Source organism: Penaeus japonicus, unplaced genomic scaffold, assembly GCF_977035675.1.
Source record: "Penaeus japonicus unplaced genomic scaffold, GWHDUDI00000001_assembly GWHDUDI00000004, whole genome shotgun sequence".
NCBI lineage: Eukaryota > Metazoa > Arthropoda > Malacostraca > Decapoda > Penaeidae > Penaeus > Penaeus japonicus.
This window is the reverse complement of record NW_028234406.1, coordinates 14,060,873-14,080,618: the sequence shown is the minus strand read 5'-3', so window position 1 is coordinate 14,080,618 and position 19,746 is coordinate 14,060,873. Positions and strand designations below refer to the sequence as shown.

The following is a 19,746-nucleotide window of genomic DNA, read 5'->3' as shown; positions in this document are numbered from 1 at the left end:
ATACTTGATTAAATTGCTTGTAAACAACCAGAAATGAATAATTCTATCGATAGATTAAGCAATTAGAAAGTTAACCATTAGATTTTTAAAAGTTTTTAAATGCTCAAATACAAGTTAAAAAAACACTCATTACCGTTAAAAAAAATCGTTGTTTTTCGAACACTCGAAAAATAATTCGAACAATGTTGTCATTTTATTATTATTTGAATCTTCTTTTTTTCTAATTATATACAGGATTTCATATGAATAACCTATATGTACGTATATGTAAAGAATTTTACAAAATATGATTATATTCCCAGAATAAAAGAAAAAAAAAACGGACTTTTTGGCGGGAAATGCACTTGTTTAATAAGGAAAAGTCGAGGCGTCACACGTCAGTTCCGACGACGTGCATGAGGTGAGAACACCCAGGCGCGCGCTCCGTCATGGCTCATTCTAGAAGAGCATCGACTCCTGGTAAATTAAGTGGCTTTTCTATTGAGAGACTTTTTGAATAATATTTTTTTGTGTCTGACTTTTCCTCCATATATTTTCAGTTTTTTTTTTTTTTTTTTTTTTTTTTTTTTTTTTTTTTTTTTGACTAAATTCGAAATGGTTCCATCATGCTTTTGTTGATTTATATCTAGATTTAATTATGTATATGGGAGAGAGAGAAAGAGAGAGAGAGAGAGGGGGGGGGAGAGGGAGAGAGAGAGAGAGAGAGAGAGAGGGGGGGGGGGGTCTTAACCTGTTTCCCAGTTGTATTATCCTCTTTAAGCATTGACGTTTCTTGCTACGACATAAAATAAAACCAATCGCTGTAGCGCTTTCTAAACGAGGCAAAGCTTAACCATTTGAGGGGAAACATGAAAACTAACCATGACTGATAAATATTTCACGACATTCAGGTTAGCAACAGATAAATAGATGGATTTTGAAGTTTAATGGTAATTATGTTTATGATGATGTTATTGACATCAAAATTTGTTAATAATGCTTAAGAAAACAAATGGAAAAAAATATGTGTAACGAATCGAAAATAAAAGAACGGTCGATTTACTGCTGAAGGAATTATATATTTCATTTTCATAATGCTTCAGTACCTTAGATATATCGTTTTTTTTATTGTAATTATAAACAGCAAACTAGAATCATTTCCCTCTAAATAAAGACTCGAAAACAAAACAACTAAAATGTTGACTTCCATTCGTCGCTCGATTTTGGCGGGAAAACGCTGCGGCCAACCCTGTAGTTGCCAGCGCGTCTATTTATTTATTTCTAAAGGAGCATTTTTTGGTGTCTTTCTTGGTTGTACAGTGTTGAGTTCTAGGAGAGAGTGATTAAAAGCATGGATGGGTAATGTGTCTGACTTCAATTCTGTTGTTTTATCGTTAAAGGCTATTTATTTGTTCCGTATACATAGTTTGTCACGTGGGCTGGATTATGAGAACGGTTTGAGATGTTGCCATCGTCTTACTATGAGTAGATTAATTATTTTATTAATCATCACCAAGACTTTATTTGCAGGTAGGAAAGAATGGCAAAAAATAGGCATTTCTGTGAATTTTACTAGTCTCCCCCCCCCCCCCCCTGTCTCTCTTTTGTTGTCCTTTCATGTCCCAGTAAAGGCTAAATTAGCGTTATTTAATGTAAATAAAATGACAATCAAGCAAATTTAATTGCTACAGAGAAATGGTGTTACACGTTTCTGTCGTGAAAAAATAGGTTAGGAATAGAAAACTTTTTAAAACCTAAAGAACGATTTTTATAGAACAATACTGTACTTTGAATTTGTGACTATTTTTCCCCAAAATGACCGCTGTGTTTTACTCACCCAAATACCTGTTAATTCGTGTAGCTAGGAATTATGGTTTAGATTATGACAAATACTATTTTTCTCGCAAAAATATATAACATAAACGTGCAAACGCTGACATGTGTAAAAAAAGAGTAATAATACTATCCATCTCTCTCTCTTTGTCTCATACTATATATGCATATATAGATAGATAGATAGATATATTATATATATACATATATACATACATATATATATATATGTGTGTGTGTGTGTGTGTGTGTGTTTGTGTCTGTGTATTTATTTATTTTATTTATTCATATATGTATGCTTGTACAAATATAATAAGCAAGTAATACAATATATAGATAGATGGACAAATTTATGTGGATAAATATATGTATGTATGTCATTTCTACTGTAGATAAATAAACTTAAAAAGTATTGCATAGATATTTGCTTTCATTTTCAACAGTACATTACCTAACATGGCTCACAAATGGATTGCATCAGAACACCTACTGGAAACACTGTTGAATCATTATGCGCTAAAATATGTACCGTACAGTATGCAAGGCTCATTGGTTGATACTTTGTGTAAGGGAGAGTAAACGTGTCTTTTCTGGTCCCATTTGATTCAGTAAAGCGGACTTTGTCAAAAATATTTACACTTTCACTTCCCTTTGCAGATGATATAGGCAAAGCAGAGTCATCCCATAAGATGCGTGAATTGTGCAGCCGTCTTTTCCTGGCGCCTAAGTCCGAAAAAGGAGACAATGATGAAAGTCGGAATACCGAACTGGAGACAACCAAGCACTCCACAGACTATGAGCTGCAAGTACCTCTGTGTTCGCAGTGCATGGATTTATCGGATCGCCGTTCTAGAACCCTGTCAGAATCGGAACTGGCCGTCGGGGACCTGACCCTTAACGACAACTCCGACTTAGAGACCTCTTTTTTGGACCACTCTGGCAGAGTGACGCCGTCGCGCACTCGCTCCTATAGGATCAAGCCCCGCGCACAGGAGTCACCTCCTTTGAAGCTCTCTACAGGATGCTTGTTCCAGCTCAGACAGCCAATTACAAAGGAGCAAGCGTGTGCAAGCTACTGCATCTTGACGTTTGATGAACCTTTTTTAAGGTGTAAGTTTAATTGCTTGGTATAACTTGTTTATCTTTTCACAACATTGTTGGCTTCATCTGAAAAAAAAAATAGTTGGTGTATTTCAAACCACAATTAATTAAATTTGACTTTTCTTAGCTGATGACTGCAGAGAGACTGAAGACGGAGTATGCAAGGCAGAGTTCGTGCTACACATACAAGATACGCAGGTATGGTTGTTCCCTATCAATTAAATATCATAATTCCACATCATGACAATGGGGATCAACAGTCGACATAGTCATTAGGCAAAGGCTAGAGCAGGATTTTCTTATAGCGGGGATATCACTTTTCTGTGGCTGTGTCCCCAGATGTGCGTTATAGTGTATTATTCGCAAACTGATTTTTGAGCAACATCAATTTTCGAAGCGGCCATTATTGCAAAGGGAAATGAAGGTAGATGTCTTATTGATCCTCATACTCAGTTGTCTCAGTTTGAAATGAACTGAAAATATCATGTATTCACGATTGCAAAGGAAAAATACATTCTGTTCGAACTGTTACACTTCAAATCCCTTGGTGTAGAATACAGTAAGAAAATTCAATTGTCGCCACTGACCTCGATCGACTTTTTTCCAGGCTGATGGCGAGAAAGATGCTGGTTTGGTGAGATTGAAGACTCTCCCAAAGCAACTAGGAATCGGGCAGTCAAATCTAAGGAAAAGCAAGCTGGGGGTATTTGCTCGTGAGGATCTGCCGAAGCAATTGATGTTTGGACCCATGTTTGGCCGGAACAGACCAACGATTGAGTGCAGCTTTGCTGATAAATGTTGCAGGAAGGTACATTGACTTGCTTCTTTTCTTGTTCCTCCTTTGTCTTTGTCTTCCTGTCCCCACCATCTCTCTCTCTCTCATTTATTATTATAATTGAACATACCTTGTTGTCCTATAAACATTTAAATGAATTAAACACACGCCTCCTAACCCCAGGTCCTGAAAAAGGTAAACAAAGCCGCAGATATTGACACGACCCAAGAGAAGGGCAACTGGATGGGCTTCATCAAATACACTGACGATGTCAAACACACGAACCTCTCGGCTTTTATTCACGGAGAATACATCTATTACAAGACCACGGCACCCATTAAAAGGTTGGATTTCTTTTTCATTATTGTTATTTTTGTTATTATCAATATTACTCTTATAGTATTATCATAATAATCATTGCTATATTATCATTAGAATTACTATTGCTAGTATTATAGTAAAATAATGTTCATTATCTTATCGTCGAAATATTTTCACTATTGATTTGATGTTATTACTATATTACTAGTATTCTTCTCATTGTTAACATTATCATTATTATCATCATTGTTGTGTTGATTTTTTATTGTTTTTACTGTTCTATTTTTTCTTATTATTGTTGTTGGATTTTCCAGCTGATATTTTGCAAGGTGTCTATTCGTATTAGTTTTTCCAATTGTATGTATGCCTTGCATGATATTAACTTGATTACCAACAATGTATTCCTGTATGGGAGTCCCCGTTCTTAAATTCAGCCTCAATTTCTTGTTATAGGAGTCAACCGAACCAAATAAAAATGGATCAACGTTACATTAAATGTCGTCTCAGATGTTTTGCCATGTGTTTTTCTTCATTTCCCATCCCTTTATCGATTGCAAAGGAGCCAGTATGAAAGGGGGGGGGATATTCGTATATTAGGGAAATAGCTAAAAGATGTTCCTCGCTGTGTTTGTTTGTTATTGTCGTTATTAGTAGTAGTGCTGGTACACTAAATCATTATCATTGTTATTAACTTATTATTTCAGGTCTACGGAACTAGTGTTGAACAGTACATGTGATGACCACTTTACTTCATCTACTATTCTGGTGAAGGCGGTGAGTTATTTTTTTATAATCATTTGAAAACGTGAACACACGATGGCACTCGTATTTTATTGTATGTGATTTGAATCAATGTGAAACATGTTTTAATAATGAAAATAATCATACTGAAACATTGATGATGGTAATCATCTTTTTCTTTTCTTTTTCAGGTGTTTGAGTAAATTATTAGTTAAAGAGGGTAGAAAGCCAGCGCTTTAAGGATATTTGTGTTTAATTCACTTTACAAGTTTATTAGATTCATGATGTTAGCGTGGAATTTTGTCTACAGAAGGAATTTGAAGGCTGTAGAATTAGTTTCAGTGTCCCAGGAGATATGTTTTGCTCTAATTTGATAAGAAAGGAAGATAAAAAAAAATCATTATTTTCTTGAAAAATGTTGTTATCCCGAAAGGAATTGTATATGTATTCATTAAATCCAATAAAAAGGTTATGTATAGTTTTGATGACTGGGTTTCATTAAGATCTCCGACACTTAAAAGATATCTGATAGTGAAAGTAGCTCTCTCTACTGCGCGTCCTGATTTGCTCATATACTACACTACTTATAACACTCAGTGGTAATGAAATGAAGGTAGAATTCCACCATATCTGACTTAGATAAAAGTGTCTGACTCAGCTGAAGCCATCTTTATGACATGCCAACAAAACACTGAACTGTGACTTGGAAGTATAAACGTATACTAGCTGAGATGTACAAACTCATATTTTACAAGGAGTCTGCTCGATTTTTATTATCACTCGGTTTGTGATTTACTCAACACTACATTTTTATGGATTTGCCACTACTTCCGAACGCCTAATTCATATGTACTGTATATATGTTTTTCTATTCATACTTTACATCGTACTATTATTTCAAAAGTTTGTAGGAAACCGGTTGGTATAAGTTGATTACGATTACTAAACCGCCGTGTAGCATTTAAAAATATTACTAGAAAATATTCTATATCATGAATAAAAAAAACATTTGTTTAAAAACATCTATAGGCGAGTATGTAAAATATGCACTGAAAGATGAAAAACAAGAAAAAAGTTTTGTCAAGGGAACAGTTTTAGTTTAGAGGTTCAATATGGGGATAATTTTCAATAAGTAGAGTATATAGTTGCTTATGAACACATGTTACAACAGTAATAGATACCATATGATATTGCATTACTAACAGGATTTTTTAAGAAGGAAAAATAAAATATATTCTGATCATTTTGCTCTAGTGCACTGATTTTACCCTTTAATGGCTAGATGTAAGAAGTTTCCTAGCCCGGAAGCATGGATTGAAATAGCAGCATTATATGGGATTGAAAGTCATGTATAAAGCAGAATACGAAATGACAAAAAAAAAGACTCGACCATGATAGAAAAACAAATGTTTATCAGATATCCTCGTTCGCTCCAAGCCACAAACAGGTATTCTTGATATTACACGCAGGGCCGTAGCCAGAGGAACAGTTCCCGTCACACACAACTGAAATTTACATGTTGACGATACGTGAACCACAGCGGAAATACAATCCTGCATTTTTTCATTATGACACCTATTCCTCATTTTGACCAAAGAGCACAGGAAACATTTATGAACATCAGTATCAAAATGCGATAGCGGCTCTCTTGTTATCGAGGCCCTTTTAGGGGAATTAAGGAGTTCGGTAGCTACGACCCTGACTAGAAGATCTAATAGACGTAAATGAGACCTTATTTCGCATTAAAAGAATCGGATAATTTCTCTGTCGGTAGATGCAAGTAAAAGGAAATTGCACAAATAATAAAAAACACATACAGATAATGTTAATATGAAGATCATATAAATGCGCGCGCACTCACATACACACACACACGCATATATATATATATATATATATATATATATATATATATATGTATGTATATACTGTGTATATATATGTGTGTGTGTGTACATACATATATATGTATATGTATGTATATATAGATACATATAAATAAATATGCACACACACACACACACACACACATATATATATATATATATATATATATATATATATATATATATCTATATATATATATATATGTGTGTGTGTGTGTGTGTGTGTGTGTGTGTGTGTACATACATATATATGTATGTATGTATGTATATATAGATACATATAAATAAATATGCACACACACACACACACACACACACACACACACACATATATATATATATATATATATATATATATATATATATATATATATATATGTATGTGTGTGTGTGTGTACATACATATATATGCATAAGTATGTATATATAGATACATATAAATAAATATATATATATACACACACACACACACACACACACACACACACACATATATATATATATATATATATATATATATATATATATATATATATATATATATATGCATGTATGTATGTATGCATGTATGTATGTGTGTGCGCGTGTGTGTGGAAGAGAGGTATGAACGAGACTGATTATCTTAACTACTCAAGGGATGTATCTAGCTCTGTTTCGACGAAGGTCATCATAGGAAATATGATGTATTCTCAGTCATACATTCCTCTACATTTGTCGCAGTGAACTTCGTTCATATGTATATGTGTGTTTATCTGTATCTATATCTATCTATCTATAAATATATGTGTGTGTGTGTGTGTGTGTGTGTGTATGTATAATGCATATATACATAATGTATATATAATACAGACAAATCAATATCTAGACTTTGCATTTGTCCTTTATAAATATAACGGAACCTAGCGCGTCAACTTAGCAGGTCTTCCGAGTATATTCAGATTAATCAATGCCAGCTTCTTAGGATAAAGACCTTGTAAATTCCATGGTAAACTAAGGTGTGCAATTATCCCCTTGTACGTGGAGGTTAGTTGTGATTCACCTTGATGAAATTTATTTGTGTAACATTTTTTTGAAACTATAACCGGCAGTTATAGTCATTAACAACGTGAATGATAATGACTCTGATGTAAAGTATATTCTAATATAAAATCACTTGATAAATATTAGGTACAAATATTGACATTCCTCGCCATTCAAACAAATGCGGTTCAAAATTCCAAGTTCAAACTCAGCTGAGTTCAACCATAACAAAATCCTAGAAAAGTGTAGAGTATTATGAAAAAAATATTTTGTACATAACAGCAAATAATTAAATATTTTTATAAAATATAGTATATGTTTAGACTTAAAAATTGTTTTTCTTAAGTTGAAAATAGACCAAAGTACTGTGAGAACATAGTTTCTCGTTTGGAACTGACGGTAGGAGCGGCCTCGTGATTGGTCGAGCATTTAAACCTCATCGGGTGTTGTAGTGTTCAAACGTGAGATTGGAGTTCTTCCAATTTTAGGCTTTATTTTAGTGTTATTTGGGAAAAGCAGGAAGGGAATTCACCGGAGAATTCTCAGAGGAGGGAAGGAAAGCTGAAGGAGCAAGCAAAAGGCCTTTGAAAGAGAGGTAGAGCGAAGAAAGGTGAGTGGCGCGAGACTCGGTTCAACTTCCAAGTCAAACGGAGGGAAGTGTTTTCGTTTTGAATTGTTCTCAGCAAAGGTGTGGATTACTCTTTATTTGCTTTGCTTTTTCAAGTTTATTCTGAATCAGTTGTGACTTTATATCTTTATTTTGTAATTATTGTATTTGAGTTTAAGTTTTTTGTCTTAGACCAATAAGATCACACGTCAGTTGTATGAAAGAAAAGTCATCCAATTATTAAAACGTTTCTCCTAAACAAAATAGCTGATTGTTGGTCTCAGTTTGAAAATAAATGGTCTGTGTATAGAAAACTTTCTCTAGGGATTTGTCAGGAAAAGCATAGTTTTGGAAAGATATATCTAGACTAGACCCTGACTCCATTCATGGTCTTGGTCTGGTAAATAGAAGCCATAAGTAAGACAAGCTCATATTTTTCACTGCATATGAATGTAGATAAAGGCATATACAACAAATCAAGATAAGAAAAAGAAAGCTACATATGCTTATCTCTGGTAATCAATGAACCCACAAATTCTCCAGAATGGGGTTGCCCAGAGATACAGAACAAGTATTATCATGGTCATAAAGAGAACACCTAAATCAACATTGTCAGGTATTGACGACCAACCTATGTTAAGTAAAGGTAAAACCTCATTCATATGTCAAAGTCCGCAGATCTCCACATTGAGCAATGTCATGACTTCTGCGCTTCATGCTATGGTTATGATAAACCTCCACTATATATTTTCTGGAAAGGTAGAGCTTGGAGACCTCCTTGGTAATTTATTGTTAAATAAGTAGTCAAAGCTGTACCTTCTCGCCATATGTCCATGGTGAAGGTTTGCTGGTCTGTGCCAGAGAACAAATGCCACAGTATTATTTGATTCAGTCGTATTCTGGATAATTGCCATTACGTTTCTCTTTACTTAGATACCACTGTACTTATTATTGCATTTGTTTGTTATAAACTAAGGCGGCTACCTCTTATATAATAAACACAGGCCTTTTATTCATTGTAGATATCTTTCATCCGTACAAGTTTTGTATGTGTTTAGTCCTATCTCCTCATAGAATCTTTCCAGTGATGTGTATATAGAAGTAATTAATTTTCATGGTTTGATTCTCCTTTCCAGTTTTGACGGCAAAATGGCCAGCCTAGATGATGATTGCTTTGATTTTGATGCTCCCAAGCACTACTTTGACTTCAATTCAGCGCATGATGAACCTGATGACTCCTATTTTGGTAAGTATTCATTTCTTGCTTGCTTCTGTTTATTTTCCCATTTATTTTCTTCATGTATAAGGAGTCAAGGATAGAAGCTGTTGTAAATAAGCACTTGGGTTTATCAGAATGTGGATGATCATTGTAAGAATATTCTCTTTCCTTTTCTTTTATTATATATTATTATCTGTTCTCTAGACTGCCCTGGTGAGAGTGAAGTGTTTGAGGAGAAACGTAGTTCTGCAAGACAGGCTCCAAAGACACCAATGGAGACCCCAAAGAGACCAAATGTAGCATCTCCTCCACACCAAAGCAGAGGTAAAGAGAATTGTTGTTTATGTGGATAGAAGCAGTTTGAGCAGTGTGTGCCATTTAAGGAAATGCATTTTAATAACCTCAATGCTGCTTAGATTTTAGGGGTCAGATAATATAAGAACGGACTGTTTGTATCTCATTCAAGGTAGGGAATTAGATATAAATAGCTGATAATAGCTAAAGCACTCTTTTAGATATTTTACTTATTTCTGGTTAAGTGGCTAGATAAGCCAAATATTCCTTTATAATATGTAAGAATCTCTAAGAATAATCTCTTATATTAATGTTTTTTTAAGCAAGGTATTTTATTTATTTAATAAACTATCTTGTATACGATAAATCAGATGTTTTTGTTTAAATCTCAACTTACTGATACATTTGCAGTTGAGAAGCCAAAGACCCCCCAGAGTGCTGTCAAGTCAGCCAAGCGAGAGAACATGATGCCCAACGTTGGTGTTCGTCAATCTCCAAGGCTAGCTGCCATTGCTAAGGTACAGAACCCTCTCTGCACTCCCCAGGTAATGCCATCAATTTCGATTCTGCAGCCGAACCAGCTTTCTAACGTCTGGTGCAGCATGTTTTATGTGGTTTGTCGAAAGATCTGTCGGTTTGTGCTAACTGTCTGTAACGTCCTGTGGCAGGGTTTTCTACTTTACCCAGATTTAACACCAAACATGAGTTTTACTAATGATGTCAGTATTCTCTGAGCATCCTGAGCTTTGGTAGGGAGGGCAGGTGCATGTGCAAAACTCAGTCCACTCCAGTTAACCCAAATACAATTTTGTATGCAATATGAAAATATGAAAACAATGATCTCAAATTGCTATCTGGAAATTAATGTTACTGAAATATCTGCCCTTGATTTTTTTTTCCACCTGTGCTTTTGTTGTTTTGTCAAATGTCTTTATTATTTATGTTAACCTCTTGTAAAATATTTATTACTAATTCAATAACACTGTTACTTAATTTGTTAGATATTGTTAGTAATGTTCATAGTATGTATTGCGCTGATCAGTGGTCCCTGTCCACCAAAGGGAGTTGAAAAAAAATAAGAGGCTCTATTCTTTATGTATTCATTTATTCAGTTATGTACTCAGTTATTTAAGATTCAATTGATAGATGATACTGTGTAAATGAGTTTGCTGTTAGTTAATGAAATTGCTCTGTTGAGCAGACACTTCAAAATTGTAGGGTCTTAGAAAAGATGATTTTAGATAAAGGGCTCTTCAATGATTTTTGAAGATTATATTTGATGATGTTACTATTATTATTTTATTTGTTACACATATGTTTTTTCTGTCTGTCTGTCTATCTATCTACCTATCTTTGTGTGTGTGTTTATAAATAGATGAATAGATAATTAAGTAAATTTCCATACTCTAATTAACCCATTCACGCCGGGGCGGAATTTCGCCTACTCCCGATAACGCCGGGAAGATTTCAAGCGCGCAACCGTTCGTGCCGGGGTGTTTTCCGGCTGCGCGCGGTCGCTCTGACGCTCGCAGAGCGTTTTTCACCCACCCTATCCTTATGGTTTGCGTGATTGCGTCTAAAGTGTAGTCATGTGTAGAAAGTAGTGCTATGTTCAGAGGATGTATATCAGTCGAAAAAGATGTTATAGCACTGTTTTTTTAGTGTTATTCTATTGAACTTTTTCCATATTCTTTACTCCTATGTTGTAATACCAATGGGAAATGGAAGCATTCTTCTAGTGAGGTAACAAACATAGTTTTTTTTTCAATTTTTTTTTTCTTCCTAAAAGAAAAAAAAGAGAATATGAACAACCATACATGTGCTTACAAGTGAATGCAAGTAACAGCAATGTTTTTTCAAGTGTCATTTTCTTTTAGTGGGGCAACAAAAAGATGTTATATTTTTTTTTTTTTTTTTTTTTTTTTTATTCCTCGGGCAATTACTATTGATTTTACGATAGTCATTCGACTCAGATCATCATATTCAACAAATCAGAAACAGAAATCACCATGCCGTAATCAAGATTACGTATGTACCTGAGACGTCATTCATATTACGTTATATCCCATTTTCTACTATTTAGAAGGATAAACTAAAGTAGCTAAGACAAATCAAGTATGAAAATCGAATTGTCCTAAGAATAATCTATCATTCTAATGCGGACGTTTCAGCACGTCGCTACTGGCCTCCCGGCGCGCGGGCCGAAAATGTAGCACGTGCCAGGACGTCACCCGGGTCCGGGGCTTTTTTCGACCACGTGTCAGCACGTCAACCGGCGCGAATGGGTTAAGCTATTACACACACTGTAAGCAACATGTTTTTTTTTATCATCCTTCCATAACTTAAATCTTCATTTTGTGTGTGTGTGTGTGTGTATGTGTGTAAGGATTTAATGAATGGCATCTTGGTAAGATTAAAGAAGAGTTTAGATATTTTACAATACTTTTATTATTTAATTTCCACATATGTTCATTCTCAGGCTGTGCGAAGGAGCAATGCATCCAGACAGTCATTGGGATCTGCTTCGGGATCAGCTGGAAGTAAATCTTCCCTTGGTTCACAGCTTAATAAGGTGCAGAAGACAAAAACACAGAGGTATAGTTCATGTGCATCTCAAATGTTTTTTTATATAATATATATGAGTGTATAGTTCTGATTCGCACCCTAAAGCATTTTCGCATAGTATTTGCATGAAATTTATTTACCATACTGAAAACAAATGTATACATTGAAGTGACAACAAAAATTTTCTACAAGAAAAATCATGATTGAACAGGAAATATGATTTGCATATAGAGTACTATTTTCCAAAGATTCTAGCTTTTGTGTTCAGTAGAAGTTTTCATTTTATATTTTGGTCTTGCCATTGATATAATGAAGAAATTGGTACTATAGAAATGCTGCATTTTGTTCATCGTTCAACTTATTGGATTACTTAACATTTCCAAGACGGTCTACATCTTGTGTTCATCCTGGGCTGGGCATCAGGAGATGCATGTTTTCTCTATTATTTTCTAGACTGTTTGAAATGCAAGTTTATGTAACTTACTAATTAGTATTTGGTAGGATGACCTACTTCTATAGCTCCAGGAATAAATAGCTTACTTTCATCAAAAGGGAAAATGCAGTAAGAATGTGATCTGACCCTTGAAAATTCCTTGTCGTGGAAGGGTTATTGAAATTTGATGGCTTTATACAAAAGAGTAATATTTTAACTATACTATACCATTGAATCTTGTACATAATTATTTATTATTTATCTTCTTTTATAGACCCTCTGTGCCAAAAGTCCCTGGGATGAGGGGACTAAGCCCTCGTGATCAAGAAGATCTGGCTGTTATTGCTAACTTCAAGAACAAAATGGCACAGAACAAAAAGAAGGGTGATCACAGTTCAAGTAGCAGTCACTCGCGGGCAGGAAAACTAGCACCCACAAGGCCACAGGAGTTCAACTTTGCCACTGACAGCCGCCTCAGAAACCAGAAGCCAAATGAGGCAGAAAGCAGTGCTCCTTCCCAAGCACCACCCAAGCCAGCTCGTCAAGGCCCTACCAGACCAAAGGAATTCCACTTTGCCACAGACTCTCGGGTCAAGACACACGAAAATGCCGAGGAAAATGACCCGGTTGACTTCACACGTATGCTGCGTTCTAACCAGTCTGGTGTAAGTAATGAGAATTTATTAATTTGAGACAAGATGTGTGATTGGTTTTAATGTCAACTTTCATAATTATCTTTAATTTATTAAAGTTTGAAATTAAAGTTTGGCAATCAAACCATTTGTTATGTCCTGTCTCGTTTTATATCCTTTATAATTTTTCCTTCTCTTTTCTAACTTTAGTCTTTCAAGGAGAAGCCCAAAGGCCCTACCATTCCCCAGCCATTCAACCTAACCGAGTCTCGAAAGGGCAAAGTGGAGGAAGGGAACAAGTTTGTATCTGTGGCTGAATTGAACCTGAAGTTCCACACCAAAACTCCCCAGAGGTTCCGTAGTAAGCGTGGAGGTGGCAGTATGGGTAAGAATTCCATGATTTTTAGGATAATAATTGTAAAGTTATATATAATGCAAGGTGTGCTGTGCCTTGGGGTAATTTTTCCTTTTTCTTCAAACCAACGGAAAATAATACTGTTAGCAAATATTATAATGTTTCTCATTATACTTATAACCTCATACAACTGTTATTACTATCTATTATTATGAAACCAAACCAAAATTTACAGCCCTGAAGAAATCCAAGAATACTATTAGATTTTACATGACATTTTCAGAGGATCTTCACATGGATGGTAAGAAGACTAAAGCTAATCCTGGAGTGACAATTCCCCATACTCCTGTTCTCACCACACGCAGCCGAACTAGGCAGGTGAACTACCTCACTCATGAAGAGAAAGAACAGAAGGAATTTGAGGAGGCTCAGAAGTAAGTACATCTCATTTAATTGTATTTTTAACTTACTTCATATGTAATGGCTTGAATTGTTTTTGGTATGCTGATTATTGTGCTTGATTTCAGATACATAGGGCATATGTTATTAACTGCACATTATAAGCCTGCTAAAGTTTCTTGGTGACATGATACAAGTGGAAAAAAATTGCATTAAATTTTTGTCCAGAAATGTTTCAATAGAACTGGATCAAACATTGGTGCTTCATAGTAAGATGCCTATAGTATCAAACAAATTAACCCATTCACAATAGGACGTATTTTTCCCTACTCCCGCTTGCGCTGGGAAGATAGGAAGCGCACAACACTTTGTGCCGGGGTGTTTTCTTGCTGCGCTGGGTCGGGGTGATCCTCTCAAAGCGGTTTTCATCCACCCTTTTCTAAAGGTTTTCATAAATGCATCCACAGTGTAAAGGCATGTAAGAATATTGCCATGTTCAGAGGAGTTATTTTAGTCAAAAAACCTGTAACAGTAATGCCTTTTTAGATTTATTTTATTGAACTTTGCCCATATTCTTCACTTCTATGTGAAAATACCAAAGGAAAGTGGAAGCAATCTCTTAGTGGGGCATCAAAAAACATGTTTTATACTTTCCTTTTTTTACCAAAACAAAAAGAATATGAATAATCATACACATACATATAAGTAAGTACATGTACCTCATGATGTGACATGTGATACCACGGGTAATCATCAAATTAGTAGTATGGCATTAGTAATTTTTTACTTTATTTTATTTCTTGGGCAAACACATTTGATTTTACAATAGTCTTTTGTCTCGGATCTTTTTATTCTACTGATCAAGAAGCAGAAATTACCATGATGTCATCAATATTATGTAATTTTCTGTGATGTCATTTTTAAAAATGTTCTATCTATTTATGACACTCGAACGCCTAAACTAAAGTAAGAGTATAAGAAATTAATGTAAAATGATTATATTTGAGAACAATATAGCGATCTATTGCTGAAGTTTCAGTACGTCACATTGCCCCTCCCAGAACTCGGCCAGAAAATGCACGTCTCAGGACGTTGCCCGGGTCCGGGGATATTTTTCGACCTCATGATAGGACATCAACTGGCGCAAATGGGTTAATGCCAAATCCATAGAAAAATCACTTTATGACAAAGTTGATAATGTCTTAGCAGATCTTTCAGAATAGAGGTCGGATATGATACGATATATTACTTGACTTTCATTATTATTACATAAGAATGGGATTTGCTTATACCAGGGGAGGCATTGATGGGCCCTGCTAGCAATCATTTTATTATTCATTTATGGAACATTATGTAAAAATATAAAACTTATTATGATTAGTTTACCATACTACTCCAACCGTTTTATTTTGTCATCTGAGTGAGGCCTCTCACCAAGGTCATTCTTTCCATCTTCCTCCCAACCCATGTAAATAACTTGTCACATGCATATGGGGGAAGAAGTTAACTATGCATATTTTGATATATAACACATGATGATTATGTTGAGGTTTTGGCTTAAAACTTGTCATATTCAGTAGCGACGTTTAAAATTTGGCACGCGCCAGCAGCTCGGATACGGCGTGAGGGGCGTTTTCTACTGCCCGTAGTGAAGGGGTTAAGACAGTTCTATCTTTTTATGATTTGTTGTTTCTGTTATTTTGATTTTTTTTTCCATTATCATCAATTTTCTTTCCTTAGGAATGCTTTCAAGGCTAACCCCCTGAACAAAAAGGTGTTTGATGTACCTGCATCTGGTTATGAGGTAGAAAAGAAATTGCCAACAGTCCCAGAGCCATTCAATATTACAGAAGTTAAGAAGGTGAGTTTAAAAATTTTTAACTACACAAATAAAACCTTAAGATGAGTGTAATCAGTAGTATACTATGGCAAAATGTCCAGGCACAGCCAAAATCATTAAACCACTTTGTCTAGGCTTCTGGAAGCAATAATATATATATTATCTCATATAAACCTCTTTCTTTTTTAAGGAAAATGTATGAGCTGTATATATTTTCCTTTCCTTCTTTGCACAAATCGCTAATTATGTTCAAAATTATAGAATAACCTTCCCTTGGGCCACAACTTCCGTGATATGTGCAATAAGCTAGGAGGTTCAACCTCCTCTGTTGCATCCCTTCCTCATGGCGGCATCCCAAGCAAATGGGACAAGACCTCTACTAAGCCCCAGCCATTCAGCTTTGATGAAAGGGATAAACAAAAGATGCAGAAGAAGCAGGAGATGATCCAAAAGGTAAGACAGTGACAATCATATAATGCATACAAGATGGAAAAGTTTGATTACTTTGCATTTTATGACTTTTTATGGTGTAGCTGCCATATTTTGCAGGGTAACATAGGGGGAAAAAAAAAGTTGTGTGAAATCTGCATGAACATGCTGGTGTCAGTTATGTAAAATACAAAAATGAACAACATAAATAAATGTTATTTTGTACATATGAGTATTGACAGTAATGCACACTGCACCTTATGCAGCAGGTGGCTGCATACATATAACAATGGTCTTTACCCCTCTCAGCCTATGAGTGTCAGTCTTGCCTGTATACTGGGATGATTATAACAATAAAATTGAAGGTTTTCATTTGGTCAATTTATAAAGTTAAAAATATGAAAGGGTTTCAAGTGTATAGAAGTAAATAAAATATACCTACACCAGCAAGACTTGTAATTTGAAGTGCTGGAAATAAGATTTCTCTTATCAGTACATTCTTAAATTTCTCAAATTTATTGATTTACTTTCATTCTGCATTTCTTATACTTTTACTTATTCCAGGTGCTGGAAGAAGAAAAGAAATTAGCAGAGTTTCATGCCCACCCAATGCCAGTGTTTGATGGATTGCGTGGCGTCCCTGAGAAGAAGCCCCCAACACCCACACGTCAACAGCCATTCAATCTGGCAAGTGATTACCGTGGAACCCTAAGGCAGCTCCAAATCAAGAGAAATGTAAGAAACCAATGGATCCACTTAGTTTGGCCACTGAGATTTTGCAAACATTTTCAAGTGAAATGCAGTTGAGTCTGACTTGCATCTTAAGGGTAGTGGCATTATCTGCAGTGTTCTCTGCAGTCCCAGTTGCTTAGACCTGGCTCTAAACATTTGAATAATATCTCCTTTAGATATATAAACCAAACACTATATTTATTTTTTCATATCACTCTACTTAGTGTTATTTTTTGTTACTGTATCCATTAACATCATGATTCTTGCAGCTTGAGGAACAAGCCAGACTGGAAAAGGAGCAGCGAGAATTTCATGCCCGCTCGGATGCAGTGCTCCATAAACAGCCCTTCATCCCTGAGAAATCTAAGAAACCCCTAACAGATATTTCTGGATTTACTCTCAATACTGAGATTAGATCTGAGGAACGTACTGAATTTGACATGCACCGTAAAAGGAAAGAAGATGAATTGTTAGCAGCCAAGAGAGAGGTGAGTTGGGCAGTCATTTGCCTTCTTGATAGCTTATTTAGAATGTCATAGTCCCTGTAACAAGGACAATGCAGAGCACTTGGTGTTTGGAATGCACATTAACCCATTCCCGACGGGGGAATTCTAGCCTAGAATGTCCAAATGCCGGGGCGTTCGAATTATTAGGCCTAAATCAATTGAATGGCTGGCACAATACTGTGCCGCCCGGCAACTGGGCTTTTGAATGCGCGGTACACATGCTGTACCACCCGTCCTGTGTGGGTTAAGGAAAACACTTGTTTTTAGCAAATCTTAAATGAGGTATATAATTATAAGTAAATAAGACTTGTCAGAACAATATGGATTAAAGTTGCAGGATCCTCTTTAAGTAAGTAGCTTGCAATTTCATATTACTGTGTAAGTACTATTAAGTAGAATATTTAATTTTTACTTTAATTTGAAATATACTTTTAACCTTTTCAGCAAGAAGAGAGGCAGGCAGCGGAGGAAGCAGCCGAAATTGCAAGACTTCGTCGCGCAGTTGTTCACAAAGCTAATCCAGTGCCCCATTACAAACCCCATATTGTGAAGCCTTCCGAACGTCATCCCACAATACCCAAATCCCCCAATTTCTCCACGGACTCTCGTTTGCGATCTAGATCAAGGGCAGACTCTACAATGAACATTTCCAGTGCTACTTTCACTTCTGATTAATGGGTTTCAAAGAGGAATGAGATCCTAAATGTAGCTTTAGTTTTTTTAATATTTTGATAATGACAGAGTTAGATAGTATTAAGTTTAACTGAAAGTTTTTTGTTGTGACAATGGACTTGAATAAGGCTTTCAGTTTAGGGTAGTCAGTTATAATTCAATCACAAATCTTGACAAGTTATATTAATGCATGCTAGATTCTTTTCCTAGCTGTGAATGAATTCACTCTGATTACATTCCTTCCATTGTACACAGCACAATGCTACCTATTCTATAAGGTGCATTACTTGAAACAGTAACTTCTTTTGGTGTGATTGTGTAGAACAAAGAAACTTGTAAATGTTAAGCTGAACTTTTAACTCTGTTTATTGATGAATGGAATATTGATTCTGAAATAAACTTGAGCCCTTATCAAATGTATTAACAAGGGTCTTTTTCAAGTTACATTACTTTCAACATTTTTATTCAGACTTCATCTTAGCTTTGCAGGTAACTTAATTTCCAGCTCTAAAATATAACAGCTCACATGAGTAACAACCCATGTTAATGCACCTTTTCATTTTGTTGTATAACACATATCTTTAAGGTTCCAATTTATTGTGCCTTGTATTTTATTTGTACTGCTGTTACCTAATGCAAAAAAAAAAGAAGAAAAAATCTTAAGCCTTCAGGATGCAAAATATAAATTTTCTGAAATTTGGTTTGGAAAGCCAAAGTGTATGTGCAGAGGAATGATTAACATCAATATGCAGTATTCCAAAGTATTTAATCAAATGTAGTATACATTTGCCTTGTTTTAGACATGCTGAATTCTTCTTTCTTCTGTCCTATTAATTTTTAAGATTACATCATTTTCATTTCCTACTGTTTGAGAGAAGCTTAGGGTTTTTACTTCTCTCTTATAATTACTAGATACTTTTTATTTCAAATATGTTCTGAAATATAGGAAATCTTTTATAATGAAATGTTTATATCCTTTAATAAATAATACAAATATAATGTATTTTAGCCTCCCCACATTTACATAAAAGAATTGTTTGACCTGTAGTGTGAAGCCTTTTATTATATTAAATGTTAAGAAAACTAAGGTAACTGACCAAAGCTGTTGATTAAATAATTAGTAAACATTTCAGTATACATTGTATTGTCATCAAATGATTTTTCAGGCTGCAAATGACAGCTTTCATTTTCATGAAAAGCATTGTAAATATAAAAGTAATGTCTAACAAATGGCACACACATTCATGAAACACGTAGGTTTATTAGTTGTATCCAGTCATGCAAATGCACTGGATTAGTTACTGCAATGAGGCACAAGTGCAAAAGAATTTAACTACATAGAACAGCTTTTAGACCACAGACTCATACTCTACATTGGGTTTAATAAACATTATATCCTCGTTACTG

The 19,746-nt window shown here is 35.1% G+C and overlaps 2 protein-coding genes across 3 annotated transcripts; both read left to right on the top strand.

The window, feature by feature from the left end:
* Positions 1-307: 307 nt before the first annotated feature.
* Positions 308-5,232, top strand: LOC122259538 (uncharacterized). The gene is made up of 7 exons (XM_043026383.2): positions 308-459; positions 2,470-2,922; positions 3,041-3,111; positions 3,521-3,721; positions 3,872-4,032; positions 4,714-4,783; positions 4,942-5,232. Exons 1-7 carry the CDS (start codon positions 429-431, stop codon positions 4,951-4,953), a joined length of 999 nt encoding a protein of 332 aa, XP_042882317.2. The 5' UTR covers positions 308-428; the 3' UTR covers positions 4,954-5,232.
* A 2,842-nt stretch (positions 5,233-8,074) lies between these two features.
* On the top strand, positions 8,075-19,338 carry LOC122259551 (targeting protein for Xklp2 homolog). 2 transcript variants are annotated; one of them, XM_043026411.2, is made up of 13 exons: positions 8,075-8,266; positions 9,400-9,509; positions 9,687-9,806; positions 10,188-10,294; positions 12,256-12,371; positions 13,049-13,439; positions 13,617-13,791; positions 14,045-14,195; positions 15,901-16,021; positions 16,262-16,453; positions 16,994-17,164; positions 17,431-17,649; positions 18,112-19,338. In XM_043026411.2, the coding sequence occupies exons 2-13, from the start codon at positions 9,413-9,415 to the stop codon at positions 18,340-18,342; spliced, it is 2,091 nt and encodes a 696-aa protein (XP_042882345.2). In that variant the 5' UTR covers positions 8,075-8,266; positions 9,400-9,412; the 3' UTR covers positions 18,343-19,338. The 2 variants fall into 2 exon arrangements, with proteins under 2 accessions (XP_042882345.2, XP_042882344.2); XM_043026410.2 differs by having other exon boundaries at positions 8,088-8,266; positions 10,188-10,321.
* The last annotated feature ends 408 nt before the right edge of the window (positions 19,339-19,746 follow it).

What these genes read in the sequence shown, in the direction of transcription:
- LOC122259551 (XM_043026410.2), top strand. Translation starts at nt 9,413, where the DNA reads ATGGCCAGCCTAGATGATGATTGCTTTGATTTTGATGCTCCCAAGCAC. An exon ending in ACCTGATGACTCCTATTTTG is followed by an intron (nt 9,510 to 9,686) that starts GTAAGTATTCAT and finishes TCTGTTCTCTAG; the next exon opens with ACTGCCCTGGTGAGAGTGAA. An exon ending in ACCCTCTCTGCACTCCCCAG is followed by an intron (nt 10,322 to 12,255) that starts GTAATGCCATCA and finishes GTTCATTCTCAG; the next exon opens with GCTGTGCGAAGGAGCAATGC.
- LOC122259538 (XM_043026383.2), top strand. Translation starts at nt 429, where the DNA reads ATGGCTCATTCTAGAAGAGCATCGACTCCTG. An exon ending in TACACATACAAGATACGCAG is followed by an intron (nt 3,112 to 3,520) that starts GTATGGTTGTTC and finishes ACTTTTTTCCAG; the next exon opens with GCTGATGGCGAGAAAGATGC. An exon ending in CTGATAAATGTTGCAGGAAG is followed by an intron (nt 3,722 to 3,871) that starts GTACATTGACTT and finishes TCCTAACCCCAG; the next exon opens with GTCCTGAAAAAGGTAAACAA.